This window comes from Nomascus leucogenys, chromosome 4 (assembly GCF_006542625.1).
Source record: "Nomascus leucogenys isolate Asia chromosome 4, Asia_NLE_v1, whole genome shotgun sequence".
NCBI classification, from domain to species: domain Eukaryota; kingdom Metazoa; phylum Chordata; class Mammalia; order Primates; family Hylobatidae; genus Nomascus; species Nomascus leucogenys.
The window spans coordinates 84,977,152-84,991,538 of record NC_044384.1 but is presented as its reverse complement, the minus strand read 5'-3'; the positions used below and the strand labels follow the sequence as shown (position 1 = coordinate 84,991,538).

The window sequence follows — 14,387 nt, the reverse complement described above, 5'->3', positions numbered from 1 at the left end:
CAAGACACTGTCTCAAAAATAAGTAAATAGATAAATATTTATTGAACAAATGAGTGAATGAATAAACAAAAGGAAGCAAGCTGGTCTTCTTCCCCACTTCCCCTGTGGCAGGCTGGTGCTCCAGAATTTATGTAGTGCCTTCCTACTGGAAAGCAATTAGATTCTCTATCAGTGATAATAAATATAATTTTTAACTTTGGGAAGCTGAGGTGGAACAAGAATTAAAAGAAATTTAAAAATCTGTAAGCAGGCTGGGCATAGTGGCTCTCACCTGTAATCCCAGCATTTTGGGAGGCCGAGGTGGGCAGATCACCTGAGGTCAGAGTTGGAGACCATCCTGGCTAACACGGTGAAACCCCATCTCTACTAAAAATACAAAAAATTAGCTGAGTGTGGCGGTGGGCACCTGTAGTCCCAGCTACTCAGGAGGCTGAGGCAGGAGAATGGCGTGAACCCAGGAGGCGGAGCTTGCAGTGAGCCGAGATCGCGCCACTGCACTCCAGCTTGGGCCATAGAGCAAGACTCCACCTCAAAAAAAAAAAAAAAAAAAAATTGACTGCCTGTTTTTCTGTGGCTAGTGAGCCTTATCTCTCCCTTTCCCAGGCATTGTGAACCCTGTTTCTCTAGCTGTGCAGCTGCAAGGTCACTAAACAGATAATCTCAAGTCATAAAACATGTTGTTCCTTGAAAAGTAAGAAATAATGTAATGCATGTCTTAAATAACTGTCTTTGTTTCTCGTTTCTGTAATATGTTTCCCCCTGCACAAATCTCCCCCGATCCCACTAAATGCTTAAAAGGTAACCGGATTCCTTGTTCGGGGCTCAGTCCTTTGGATGTTAATCCGACTGGGTGGGTGCACCTAAATAATTAAATGATTCCTCCTCAACCCCTCGGTCTCTCTGATTCCTTAATTATCCTGCTGCAGGGGCAGGAAGATTGCTTAAGGCCAGGAGTTTGAGACTGCAGTGAGCCAGGGTCTTGCCGCTGCACTCCAGCCTGGGCAACAGAAGGAGACCCTGTCTCAATAAACAAACAAAGATAGTTTCAAAACCATTGCTAACTTTGCAAAAAGTAAGGGAACTTCCCAAGGATCCCTTCAAAACAAGAAAGGGTGTAAATCAAGGTGTTGGAACTGGGGCCACCCCTGGGCCAAATGCTGATAACTCCATGACCTTGGACATTAAGGAACTGCGGAGAACAGATTAGACCTTGAGTCCACATATGGTGGGGCAGCTGAAACCAAGGATCATAGTAGATTCCTATGGATCCTGGAAGGGGCTACCCATGCAGTGAAAGGTAGACCAGAAAACCTCCACCCACCAGTAAAGGGAGTTGATAAACAAACCCTGCCCCTTTCCTTTGTGGTGGAAAAAACTTAGGAATATCTGGACCCATGAATTCAGAACCACGTGTATGCTCCCTGTACTCCCTTCAGGTCTGGGATGCCTGCCTCTAGGAAACGAATGTATCATGCTAGTAGTGTCCCCTTGTGTCTCGTGGGAGTAACTACACATTTTTCTTTTTCTTTTCTTTTTTTTTTCCAAGGAGTCTTGCTCTGTCACCCAGGCTGGAGTGCAATGGTGCTATCTTGGCTCACTGCAAACTCTGCCTCCCAGGTTCAAGCAATTCTCCTGCCTCAGCCTCCCGAGTGGCTGAGATTACAGGTGCCTGCCACCATGCCTGGCTAATTTGTATTTTTTAGTAGACACAGGGTTTCATCATGTTGCTCAGGCTGATCTCGAACTCCTGACCTCAGGTAATCCACCTGCCTCGGCCTCCCAAAGTGCTGGGATTACAGGCGTGAGCCACCCCGCCCGGCAACTACACATTTTTCAAACAGGGGGCATTCTAAATCAGGATCTTCAGGTTTTCCAGAGATTAAGTCCAACTAATAAAAAATTCCCTCACACAACTCAATAGCAAAAATCAAATCACTCAATTTAAAAATGGGCGGCCGGCTGGCTCACGCCTGTAATCCCAGCACTTTAGGAGGCCAAGGTAGGCAGATCACCTGAGGTCAGGAGTTCAAGACCAGCCTGGCTAACATGGTGAAACCCCATTTCTAGTAAAAATACAAAAAATCAGCTGAGCATGGTGACGCGCACCTGTAATCCCAGCTACTCGGGAGGCTGAGGCAGGAGAATCACTTAAACCCGGGAGGTGGAAGTTGCGGTGAGCCGAGATCGCCATTGCATTACAGCTTGGGCAACAAGAACAAATCTCCATCTCAAAAAAAAAAAAAAAAGGCAAAGGAACTACACAGATATTTTTTGAAAGAAGACATACAAATGTCCAACAAGTTTACAAAAAGGTGCGCAACATCACTGATCATCAGAGAAATGGAAATCAGAACCACAATATCACCTTCCATCAGCCTAGAAAAGAAAAGATAGGCCGGGCGCAGTGGCTCACACCTGTAATCCCAGCACTTTGGGAGGCTGAGGCAGGCAGATCACAAGGTCAGCAGATCGAGACCATCCTAGTTAACACGGTGAAACCCCCGTCTCTCCTAAAAGTACAAAAAAAAAAAATTAGCGGCCAGGCGCGGTGGCTCACACCTGTAATCCCAGCACTTTGGGAGGCCGAGGCGGGCAGATCACAAGGGCAGGAGATCGAGACCATCCTGGCTAACACAGTGAAACCCCGTCTCTACTAAAAATACAAAAAATTAGCCAGGTGCGGTGGCGGGCGCCTGTAGTCCCAGCTACTCGCGGGGGCTGAGGCGGGAGAATGGCATGAACCCGGGAGGTGGAGCTTGCAGTGAGCTGAGATCGCACCACTGCACTCCAGCCTGGGCGACAGGGCGAGACTCTGTCTCAAAAAAAAAGAAAAAAAAAAAAAAGATAACAAGTGTTGGTGAAGGTGTGAAGAAAAAGGAACCCTTGCACGCTGTTGGTGGGGACATACTTGGTTCAATTGTTATGGAAAACAGCGTAGAATTTCCTCAAAAAATGCAACATAGAACTACCATATGATCCAGCCATTCCATTTCTCGGTATATATTTAAAGGGACTGGGTCAGGCTCGGTGGCTCATGCCTGTAATCCCAGCACGCTGGGAGGAGGAGGCAGGTGGATCACCTGAGGTCAGGAGTTCGAGACCAGCCTGGCCAACATGGTGAAACTCCGTTTCTACTAAAAATACAAAAATTAGCTGGGCGTGGTGGTGGGCAGCTGTAATCCCAGCTACTAGAGAGGCTGAGGCAGGAGAATCACTTGAACCTGGGAGGCAGAGGTTGCAGTGAGCCAAGATCGCGCCATTGCACTCCAGCCTGGGCAACAAGAGGGAAAACACCATCTAAAAAAAAATAATAAAATAAATAAGTAAATAAATAAATAAAACAGTGCCTGGCCAGTAGTAAGCACTTTAGAAATATTGATTTGTTTAAAGGGCCTTAAGAGGAGCGATCCTGTCTGTCTTGTTCTCTGACCTATATTACAGATAATTTTCTATTTCTCTCTCTAGTTTGAGGGCAGCTTAGGAACAAGACTGTGTCTTCCTTATCTTTGTTGCCTGGGAGCCTTAGGTGCCATCTGAACATAGAGGGTGTTCATTACAGGCTTGGAAATACACTGAAATAACATAACGTCTTTGTCCTTCCCTCCCCTGCCTTGCTCTGCATGTGGCAACACTTGCATAATTGGATCGGATTGCCTGGCCTTGATAAAAGATGAGGTCTGTTGGGAATAGTAGATGCTGCCTTTGCTGCCTCTCTTTCCTTTCTATCCTACCTCTTAGGATGTCCAAGCAACCGTGGGAGCTTCCTAACTTACTTGGTCTTGAATTTCCACATTTGCTCCCCATCTCCCGATCCGTTCTTCATGCAGCAACTAGAATGAGACTTTTTAAAAACATAAAACATAGGCCAGGTGTGGTGGCTCGCGCCTGTAATCCCAGCACTTTGGGAGGTGAGGCAGGTGGATCACCTGAGGTCAGGAGTTCGAGACCAGCCTGGCCAACACGATGAAACCCCGTCTCTACTAAAAATACAAAAAATTAACCAAGCTAGGTGACATGTCCCTGTAATCCAAGCTACTCGGGAGGCTGAAGCAGGATAATCGCTTGAACCTGGGAGGCGGAGGTTGCAGTGAGCCGAGATCAGACCACTACACTCCACCCTGGGTGGCAGAGTGAAACTCTGTCTCAAAAACAAAACAAAACAAAACAAAACAAAAACATAGGCTGGGTGCAATGGCTCACACCTGTAATCCCAGCACTTTGGGAGGCCGAGGGATTGCTTGAGACCAGGAGTTTTAGACCAGCCTGGCCAAGATGGAGAGACACCCTCTCTACCAAAAAAAATTTTTTTTAATTAGCCAGGTATGGTGGTGCACACTTGTATATTTGTAGTCCCAGCCACCACTCAGGAGACTGAGAAGTGAGGGTTGCTTGAGCTCAGGAATTTGAGGTGGCAGTGGGCCGTGATTGTGCCACTGTACTCCAGCCTGGGCACCCAAGTGAGACCCTGTCTCTAAAGAAAAAACAAAAAACCAAAAACACACACATAAAACATATCTCGCGGCTGGGCGCTATCGCTCACGCCTGTAATCCCAGCACTTTTGGAGCCCGAGGTGGACGAATCATGAGGTCAGGAGTTTGAGACCAGCCTGACCAACATGGTGAAACCCTGTCTCTACTAAAAATACACACACAAAAAAATAGCTGGGCGTAGTGGCGGGCACTTGTAATCCCAGCTACTCAGGAGGCTGAGGCAGGAGAATCGCTTAAACCCAGGAGGCAGAAGTTGCAGTGAGCTGAGACTGTGCCACTACACTCCAGCCCTGGAGACAGAGTGAGACTTCATCTCAAAAAAACAAAAAACAAAACAAAACATATCTTGTTCCTCCTTTATCTAAACCACACAGCCCCAACCCACCCTGAAAAAAAAAAAAAAAAAAAAAAAAAAAAAAGCGAACCAACTTCCTATTTTGCTTAGAATGCAATCTAAACACTCCCTGGTGAAGGGCCCCTGTCCACCTCTCTGACCTCCTCCCCTCCTTGGCCTCCCTCACTTGCGGCCACAGGCACTGCTTTCTGTTTCTTAACCCTGTGAAGCTGTTTCTAACCATCTGGATGGGTACCCATAGTTCCCTTTGCAGAGAAATCATTCACAGCGCAGCTCACAGGTCATTTTCCTGACTACGCACCCTGTCACTCTCTCTGACATCATTATTTTATTTTCATCTTGACACCTTTCGCTGTCTAAAATGACTGTGCTCATGGGTTTAATATCTATTCTTGCTCTCCCTCTTCTAAAAAGTAAGGGCCTTGGCCGGGCGTGGTGGCTCACGCCTGTAATCCCAGCACTTTGGAAGGCAGAGTCAGGCCGATCGCCTGAGGTTGGGAGTTCAAGACCAGCCTGATCAACATTGGAGAAACCCTGTCTCCACTAAAAATACAAAATTAGCCAGGCGTGGTGGCGCATGCCTGCAATCCCAGCTACTTAGGAGGCTGAGGCAGGAAAATCACTTGAACATGGGAGGCAGAGGTTGTGGTGAGCAGAGATGGCACCACTGCACTCCAGCCTGGGCAACGAGAGCAAAACTCTGTCTGAAAAAACACAGCAAAACAAAACAAGACAAAAAACAAACAACAACAAAAAAAGTAAGGACCCTGACAGATGGGATCCTCTCTGTCTTGTTCACCATTGACTTTAAGGTCCCAGAACAGGGCCTGAGCCACAAGCTAAGTGTTTGGGGAATACTGCTTGCATGAGCAGATGAAGTTACCTGCAATTGGGAAATGTCTGCCATATGATAGAGATTCAAGGAAGGAAGAGGTTAACTATGGCTCTTTTTAAAAAGCTCTGGGAAGAGGCCAGCTGTACAGCATTGTGTTATATTCTGCTACTCTGACAGGAGTGGGACACCTGAGGACAGAGAGCTAATCTATCTGCTCTCTGTTGCTTTGGTAAGACCTGTAGAGATTGTGTATTTTTTTATTTTTTTAAATGGAGTTTTGCTCTTGTTGCCTAGGCTGGAGCGCAATGGCGCGATCTCGATGCACCACAACTTCCACCTCTCGGGTTCAAGCGATTCTCCTGCCTCAGCCTCCCGAGTAGCTGGGATTACAGGCAAGCGCCACCAAGCCCGGCTAATTTTGTATTTTCAGTAGAGATGGGGTTTCTCCATGTTGGTCAGGCTGATCTCAAACTCCTGACCTCAGGTGATCCTCCTGCCTCCGCCTCCCAAAGTGCTGGGATTACAGGCGTGAGCCACCATGCCCAGCCTGTAATTTTGATTTCGACATTTAAAAAGAGATATAGGGCCAGGCTCACGCCTGTAATCCCAGCACTTGGGAGGCTGAGGAGGGCAGATCACCTGAGGTCAGGGGTTCGAGACCAGCCTGACCAACATGGAGAAACACCATCTCTACTAAAAACACAAAATTAGCTGGGCATAGTGGCGCATGCCTGTAATCCCAGCTACTCTGGAGGCTGAGGCAGGAGAATTGCTTGAACTTGGGGGCAGAGGTTACAGTGAGCCAAGATCGTGCCACTGCACTCCAGCCTGGGCAACAAGAGCAAAACTCCGTCTCAAAAAATAAATAAATAAAATAAAATAAAATAAAAAGAGACATGGGCCGGGCGTGGTGGCTAACGCCTGTAATTCCCAGCACTTCAGAACGCCAAGGCGGGTAGATCACCTGAGGTTGGGAGTTTGAGATCAGTCTGACCAACATAGAGAAACCCTGTCTCCGCTAAAAGTACAAAATTAGCCCGGTGTGGTGGCGGGTGCCTGTAATTCCAGCTACTCTGGAGGCTGAGGAAGGAGAATTGCTTGAACTCAGGAGGTGGAGGTTGCGGTGAGCCAAGATCGTGCCATTGCACTCCATCCTAGGCAAAAAAAGCAAAACTCCATTTCAAAAACAAACAAACAAACAAACAATAAATAAATAGGCCGGGCACAGTGGCTCACACCTGGGTAATCCCAGCATTTGGGGAGGCCGAGGCAGGCGGGTCACCTGAGGTCAGAAGTTTGAGACCAGCCTGACCAACATGGTGAAACCCTGTCTCTACTAAAAATACAAAAATTAGCTCGGCATGTTGGCAGACACCTGTAATCCCAGCTACTCAGAAGGCTAAGGCAGGAGAATCGCTTGAACCTGAGAGGCGGAGGTTACAGTGAGCCAAGATTGCGCCACTGCACTCCAGCCTAGGCAACAGAGTGAGACTCCGTCTCAAAAATAAATAAAATAAAATAAAATAAAAAGAGGTATGTCAGAACTGGAAAGTTTTCAGAAAAGAACAATTTATATAATTCAGGGTAGAAAAAATAGACTTCTGTGGGGAAAGACTAAATGATTTGGGATCTCAGCCTAGAAAATGGAAGGCCCGCAGGTGGCTTCATAAGTGTTTGAAAGGGAATTGTTAGTTCGAGCTTCCAGGTGTGGAGTTGGTCAATTAGGACAACAAAGCAAGCTGAAAGTAACACAAAAGCTTCTTTTCATTCACTAAAACCTACAAGCAAGAGGCAAAAACAGGCCCCAGCTCCCCAGCATTCCATTTTACAGAGCAGCACGGGACGAGGGTCAGACAGGAACAGTCTCACCGTCAAAGAGTTTCAGAATAAAAAGAATAAAAGCTCCTGCCTCTTTACAGACCTGACCTGAAGTGGGCTGTAGGGAGGCAGGGGAGAAGGGCTGGAATGAGAGGTACTGAATGAAGTGGAGAAAGGATGGAATGAGAGGTACTGAGTTGAAGTGGAGAAAGGATCTCAGTCATTGCTCCTAGTAAGGAGGTCTTGTTAGAGGCTGTTGGAAACTGCCTCAGCCCAGGTCCCTGAATGGAGGTGCCCGGCTAGGAATGCAGGTGAGCTTAGGAGCAGGGCAGTCTAGGGGCCTGGAGTCCTTGACTGCCACTCTGTCCGGAAACCTGCAATGCACCAAGCTGGGGTGAGAGGGCAGCTTCCCTCCATGAGACCTGCCAGGCAAAAGTCTTATGACTGCCAATGGTGGAGCCTGAAAGGTCACCCTTAGGATTTTGGCCTGGAGCCCGTATTTTTATTTTATTTATTCTTTTTTCGAGAGGGAGTCTCGCTGTCTCGCCCAGACTGGAGTGCAGTGGCGCGATCTTGGCTCAGTGCAACCCCCACCTCCCAGTTCAAGCGATTATCTTGCCTTAGCCTCCTGAGTAGCTGGGACTATAGGCGCTCGCCACCACACCTGGCTAATTTTTGTATTTTTGACAGAGACAGGGTTTCACTATGTTGGCCAGGCTGGTCTCGAACTCCTGACCTCAGGTGATCCACCCGCCTCGGCCTCCCAAAATGGTGGGATTACAGGCGTGAGCCACCATGCCCAGCCAGTATTTTTATTTCATTTTTTTATTTTTGAGATGGAGTCTCATTCTGTCATCCAGGCTGGAGTGCAGTGTGCGATCTCCGCTCACTGCAACCTCCACCTTGTGGGTTCAAGCGATTCTACTGCCTCAGTCTTCCAAGTAGCTGGGATTACAGGTGCATGCCACCACGCCTGGTTAATTTTTGTATTTTTAGTAGAGACAGAGTTTCATCATGTTGGCCAAGCTGCTCTTGAACTCCTGACCTAAAGTGATCCACCAGCCTCGGCATCCCAAAGTGCTGGGATTACAGGCATGAGCCACTGTGCCCGGCCTGCAGCTTGTATTTTTACCAGCTAGAGTCTATCTGCGTCCAAAGCCCATATCCTTTCCAGGTAAAACCATTTTCTTTTCTTTTCTTTTCTTTTCTTTTGAGTGAGTTTCACTCTTGTTGCCCAGGCTGGAGTGCAGTGGCACCATCCTGGCTCACTGCACCCTCCACCTCCCAGGTTCAAGCAATTCTCCTGCCTCAGCCTCCTGAGTAGCTGGAATTACAGGCATGTGCCACCATGCCCGGCTAATTTTTATATTTTTAGTAGAAACGGGATTTCACCATGTTGGCCAGGCAGGTCTTAAACTCTTGACCTCAGGTCATCCACCCACCTCAGCCTCCCAAAGTGCTGGGATTACAGGCGTGAGCCATCTCGCCCGGCCGGTAAACCATTTTCTTTACATCCTACTCCCAGGATCTGGCTCAGGCTTCACCTTCTCTCACCTGGATCAGTCAGAGGCTCTCTGCCTCTAGGTTTCACATCTTTGACCCACCCTACACAGACTCCGTTATTCTAGAACCCCAAGAATGATTTGTTCCTGCCTACCTAAAACCCTCTGTTGGTGTCCTACCCCTAAGCCTGGTTGGCTAAAGGCCCTTCCTACTCTCCAGGTCTCTCCTTGTACTCTGCCCCTACCTCCGCAAGTATGCTATGCTCTGGCAGAACTGCCTGCCCCCGCCCCCAGCACACTGTGCTCCTTCACTCCAATCAGACTGCGCATGCTGTCCCTTGGCCTGGGACACCCTTCAAACTGCAGCTCAAGGCTCAACTCCCCCTGGAGTCTCCCTAGCTCTATGGGGCCAGGCACTTTGCACAGCCGTTATCACAGCCTTAATCACACTCTACTGTCATTGGCTGCAAGGTTCTGCCCAGCAGAGACGTCATCTTTGCAACCTTGTTCACATAGGAGGCCTTGCTGAAGTGATGTTGTGAAATGAGCAAATGAAAAAAAAAAAATGAATGAATGACTATTCCATTCCAATTCCGGCTCCTGTCTGTTTCCCTGACATGTCCATAGCCTGCCCAACCCCAAACACACACAATTTGAGAGCAAAGCTATTGGAGCTGCAGCTTATCTGGGGCAGTAGCTGGGATCTGTCTGTCCCAGAGCTTCCTTCTCAGGAGGGTAGCCCACAAGCAAGGCCCATGCCCTGAGAGTCCTTGCTGCTGAATATCTGGAAGAGGAGGATCCCTACTGGTCATGGACAGACAGCTGCACCGCAGCGACCATCAGCACTTAATTTTCCAAATCTGAATGGAAAAATGTTTACCCTTCTCCCATGAAAATAACACCCTGGCCTCTTTTCTGATTAGAAACTTTATTTTCAGAAGCAGAACTGTTTTTAACACAGAGTTCAAGGAAGCAGTCTGTCCAAAAAGCCCAAATTCCACCTTTCTACGTGCCTGCCTCTAGACTAACTCCCTTTCAAAGGCTCTAGAACTTTCAAGCAGGGTTTAGAAACTAAGTATCCTGGATTCCTACCCCCGAAGCCTCATCTTTAGAGCTCTCTTCCTGGGGTTTGGACGACTGCCACTCCAAGCTCAGACTTGGTGTCCCAACTTCTTTCCCTTCTACACCTTTATGACAGTTCTATTTCCACAGGAAAGAGACAGCCCGATCTGCCTTCTGAAGAGGCCGTTTCCATGGGAAACAAGAGAGGAAGGGGCTCTGGCAAGCAGCGAAGGCGCCTTCAGAGGCAGCAAAGCCGCTCCACCTCCTCCTCACAGTCGTAGAATTTTTCAAATAGCTCAGGAGAAGTGCTGTTGCATTCAAACCACCTCCTCAAGGTGCCCAGGGCCCGGAGGGCATCAGCTTTGGTGGGCAGGGGCTCAAAAGCACCCTCTCTGTCCCCCTCCTCGTCTTCAGTGCCTGTCTCCTCTTTACATACTCCAGGCCCTGGCTCCTCACCCTCCAGGTCCACAAAGCGGGAAAACTCCTCTAGGCTCAGCCCGCCGGGGACTGGTGGCATCTCAGAGGCTTTGTGCGAGGAAGGGGGCGTTTTGCCGGGAGCCAGCCCTTCCTGAATGAAGCTGCTGAAAATAAGCTGAGCAGGCACCTTGGCCCAGGCGGCAGATGCCACATGCAGGGCGTCCAGCACCGTGATGCCTGCCCCGGCCTCGGCCAGCGAGGTGCCATCCCTCTCGCTTTGGATGGCAGCCAGTTTGCCCAACAGCCGGTGTCGGTAATGGGCCTTAAAGGCCCGGACCACTGAGCTGGGCAGGGGAGGCGTGGTGCTAGAGGCGGCCAGAGGCAAGAGCTTCACGTGGTAGAGCCCAGGCAGGCCTGCCAGCTCCTCCACCACTCGGGCAGCCAGCAGCAAAGCCACCTGTCGGCCCTGCTGTCCCATGTCCCGGTCAAACTGTGCCAACCACTCTAACCAGGGGATGCCCAGGTCAGGGTGGTAGGAGGCAGGCAGAGCCTCACTGCGGATCCCAAAGAAACATCTCGGGGCAGCCTGGAGCCCACCCAGCAGTACCCGCCGCTTCTCGGTGCCCCTGCTGTTGGCACACAGCAGCACCTGTACTTGATCACACAGACCCAAGCTGCCGGGCACTGCCCGATACAGCAAGGGCAATTCAGCACAGCCAAACACGTCTTCTGGAGAGAAGTCTTTTAGGGAAAGAGGCAGCTGAGCCTGGGATGTGAGCCCCGGAGGAGGTGGCTCAGGGCGGAATGAAGGCGCAAGAACATGGCGGGCCCCAAAGCCGACGTTGTTTCGGCGTTTCCAGCGGACCAGCCAGCCGATGCTGGGCACGAAGTCCTGGCCCATGATATCGGCCAGCTCCTTGGCTTTGTGGAGCAGCATGGGCCCCGTCACGTCCCAGGCCTTGGCCCGGGCAATGTGGTACCAGCAGAGCAGAGCCTCGTCGATCCCGCTGTACTTGGACTCCCGCTTGCGCTTGCGTTCTCGGTTGGCTGTGCCGCTGCACCAGTCCGCCAGCAGCTTCTCCTTATTCTTGCAGATGCGCGAGATCTGGGGCTGGGAAACCTGGAAGCGCCGGGCCACCTCCGACTGGGACATCTTGGACTCATCCAGAAGTTCCAGCACCTGGATCTTCTCGGCCAGGGACAGGGCGTGAAGCTTCTTCTTGCTGCTCAGCTCCATGGCCTCTCTGGGGCACCTGTGCGGGGAGGAAAGAATGAGCGGGTAGAGTAAGCTGAGGCCGGGAGAGCTAGGAAAGGAGCGCAGGAGGAAAAAGAGATTAGATGAGGACGTGCGCAGGCACCAGGGGAGACTGGACCCGCCGAAAGAGGAAGTGGCTAGGCCGAGTGGAAGCCGGCTGGCCCTGTCCCCAGGATGCCAGGGCAGAGCTGGGGAGGGGGCGTCTCTCCACTCAGAAGGACAGGGGAGTCTGGGCTGGGGTCTGGCCTCACTGGGGAAGAAGGATGAAGAGTGGAGGGGACAGCTGCAGAGATAACAAAGGCGTACGGACGGGGGAGGGCCTGGGACTGGGGCCGAGGGGGCAGATGTGGGCCTACGGGGCTGCGGGGGAGGAGCCCCCGGGAGGGGGTGGGAGGCAGCCTGGGCTGGATTCAGATGACGCCGCTGGGGGCGGGGAGGTGGGTGGATGCAGCGTTGAGGTGACAGGTGTACAGATGACAAAGGGGACAGAGGAGGTCTGAAGGAGCGAGGCTAATTTGGTGCGGGGTCCTGAGAGGGAGGCTAGGCGAGGGTCCGTCCTGAGGGGAGCGAGAGGGCAGGGCCGACGGCGCAGGTGCACGAGCGACAAAGGGCGGGAGGTCTGAGGAGGCTGAGGGCAGCGGAGGGGCGGGGTGTCCCCGCGGAGAGGGTGGTGGCCTGAGAGGGTCCCAGGGCTCGGGGACGAACGCCCGGACCCAGGCAGGCCGGCAGCCGGGCTCCGTGCCCTGGCCGGTCACTCCCCCTCGACCCGGAGTATGTCGGCGGGGCGGCCCCAGGCGCCCGCCTGCCCGGCCTCCCGCTCCGCACCCACCTCAGGCGCTGGTCCCGCGGCTCCAGCCCCTGCCCCTAGCCCGGCTCCCGAGCCCCTGTCCGGGCGGCGACAGGAGAACAGGGGAGGGATGGGCGACACGACCCCGAGGGCAGAGCGGACCGAGGGGCTGCGCGGGCGGCGGGCGGGCGCGCGCACAGCAGGGCCCCGTGCGCGCCGCCCGCGCCGGGCTCTCTCCCGGCAGCGAAGTCCGCGGTGCGGCCCCTCTGCACCCACCCGCTGCAGCCCCGCCCCGGCCCAAGCAGATTGGTCCTCAGTGGCGCCCCGTCCCTCCCCCGGCTAAGTTTCATTGGACTCTGCGGAAGTGGCGGTTCGTCGAGCCCCTCTGGGGGCGGGGCTTCTAGCGCGAAGGGGCGGGAGGCGGAGCCAGGAACCTGCAGGACTCCCCTGGGCGCCTCCAAGAGCCGCGGACCTCGAGGGCCCGACGAGCCCTGTAGGCGGTGTGGGGACCGCCGAGCTGACTTGGCATCCCAAAGGCTCCCTGGCCGTGACCCTAGGCCGCATCGGCTTCTTCGTCTACCAAGCAGGGCTAACAGCCCTCACGGAGTTGTTTTGGGAAACGATGAAAGGAGAAAATGGATGCAAGCTTTAAGCCACACAAAAGCTGGTTACCATGGACAGCGCTGGCTCGAGTCTGTCGGCCACGGAAACACTGCATGCCTGGGCCGGTAATGATTTAGGATGAGTATTTTATTAGATTTGGTACTTTACAAGATTCAAGTTCTTAAACTCAAGATCTGGTATCATTCCCTTCCCTGCTAACCTTCAGTCCCGAATTAAACGCAGACGTCTTGACCCGCAGCCCAGCTGCTCTCCAGCCTCGCTGCTCTCTCCGCTCACAGCTCCGCATCCTCTGCCTTCCTCACAGGCTTCCATCCGCACCCCCATCCTACCGGCTGACACTGTCGAACTCTCCAAGACCCATCTCAAATCCCACCTCCCGCAAACCCTTCCTAAATTTCCTCACCTAGGACTGCTACAGCGTTCTTATTTTGCACATTCTTTTCTGGCTCTCGGACTACTCAGCCGCCAAAGAGCATTCATTGCTGTACTCCCTCTCCGCCTGGCCTACTTCAGTGGAAAAGCATGAGGACGGGCTGTGCTCTGCTCCTCACACAATCCCCAGACCAGAGCACCCTCCTTATTTATTGAACATAACAGTGCAGGCAGGCCTAGGCTTCCCATAGGCAAGGATGACTTTCAGAATGTTCTAGAAAAAAGGATACTTCAGGAGGCCCATAACTGCTTGATTCAAATCTTTCCTTTAAAAACATTAAAAACAACAGTTGGACTTCTAAAACACACACTGAAGACATACGCGCTGCCACGTAAGCTGTCGACATGTTCACTTTGCCTTCAGGGAAACTTTGTGCACATCAACCTGCCTGGGAAAGGCTGCAGGGCTGCACTGCGGGCAGTTCAGATCCTAGAGCACTTGCTCTGGCCCGGGAGCGCTGCAGGCAAGTGAAGCCACATAGACCCTGCTCCTGCAAGAACTTTTGTGTGTGTCCCATGGTGATGTCATTAGTTTGCTTATTAATTATATTTATATAAACTTCTGGTCCTGTTTTAAATGTCTGAGATTGCAAGGTCAACTGTTATAAACCTGTCACCACTTCCACCTATGTATCCAAGACTAGGAGAATTTTCTCCAAACCAACTGAAACACAAAAATAGATTGTTAAAGTTGATTTTAACCCAAATTTTGTATTGATCAAAACAGCTTCATTGTTCTTTATAACAAAGAATTGTTATAAACTTGAATTTATGTAACAAATTAAAACAAAATAACCAATTTTATATTC

General features: G+C 51.4%; 1 protein-coding gene across 1 annotated transcript; it reads right to left on the bottom strand.

Moving 5' to 3' along the window:
- Window positions 1-9,912: 9,912 nt before the first annotated feature.
- Window positions 9,913-12,767, bottom strand: TIGD3 (tigger transposable element derived 3). Its single transcript, XM_030811182.1, has 2 exons — window positions 12,565-12,767; window positions 9,913-11,733 (listed from the first exon to the last, which is right to left on the bottom strand). Exon 2 carries the CDS (start codon window positions 11,715-11,717, stop codon window positions 10,302-10,304), a length of 1,416 nt encoding a protein of 471 aa, XP_030667042.1. The 5' UTR covers window positions 11,718-11,733; window positions 12,565-12,767; the 3' UTR covers window positions 9,913-10,301.
- Window positions 12,768-14,387: the final 1,620 nt, after the last annotated feature.

What these genes read in the sequence shown, in the direction of transcription:
- TIGD3 (XM_030811182.1), bottom strand. Translation starts at nt 11,717, where the DNA reads ATGGAGCTGAGCAGCAAGAAGAAGCTTCACGCCCTGTCCCTGGCCGAG.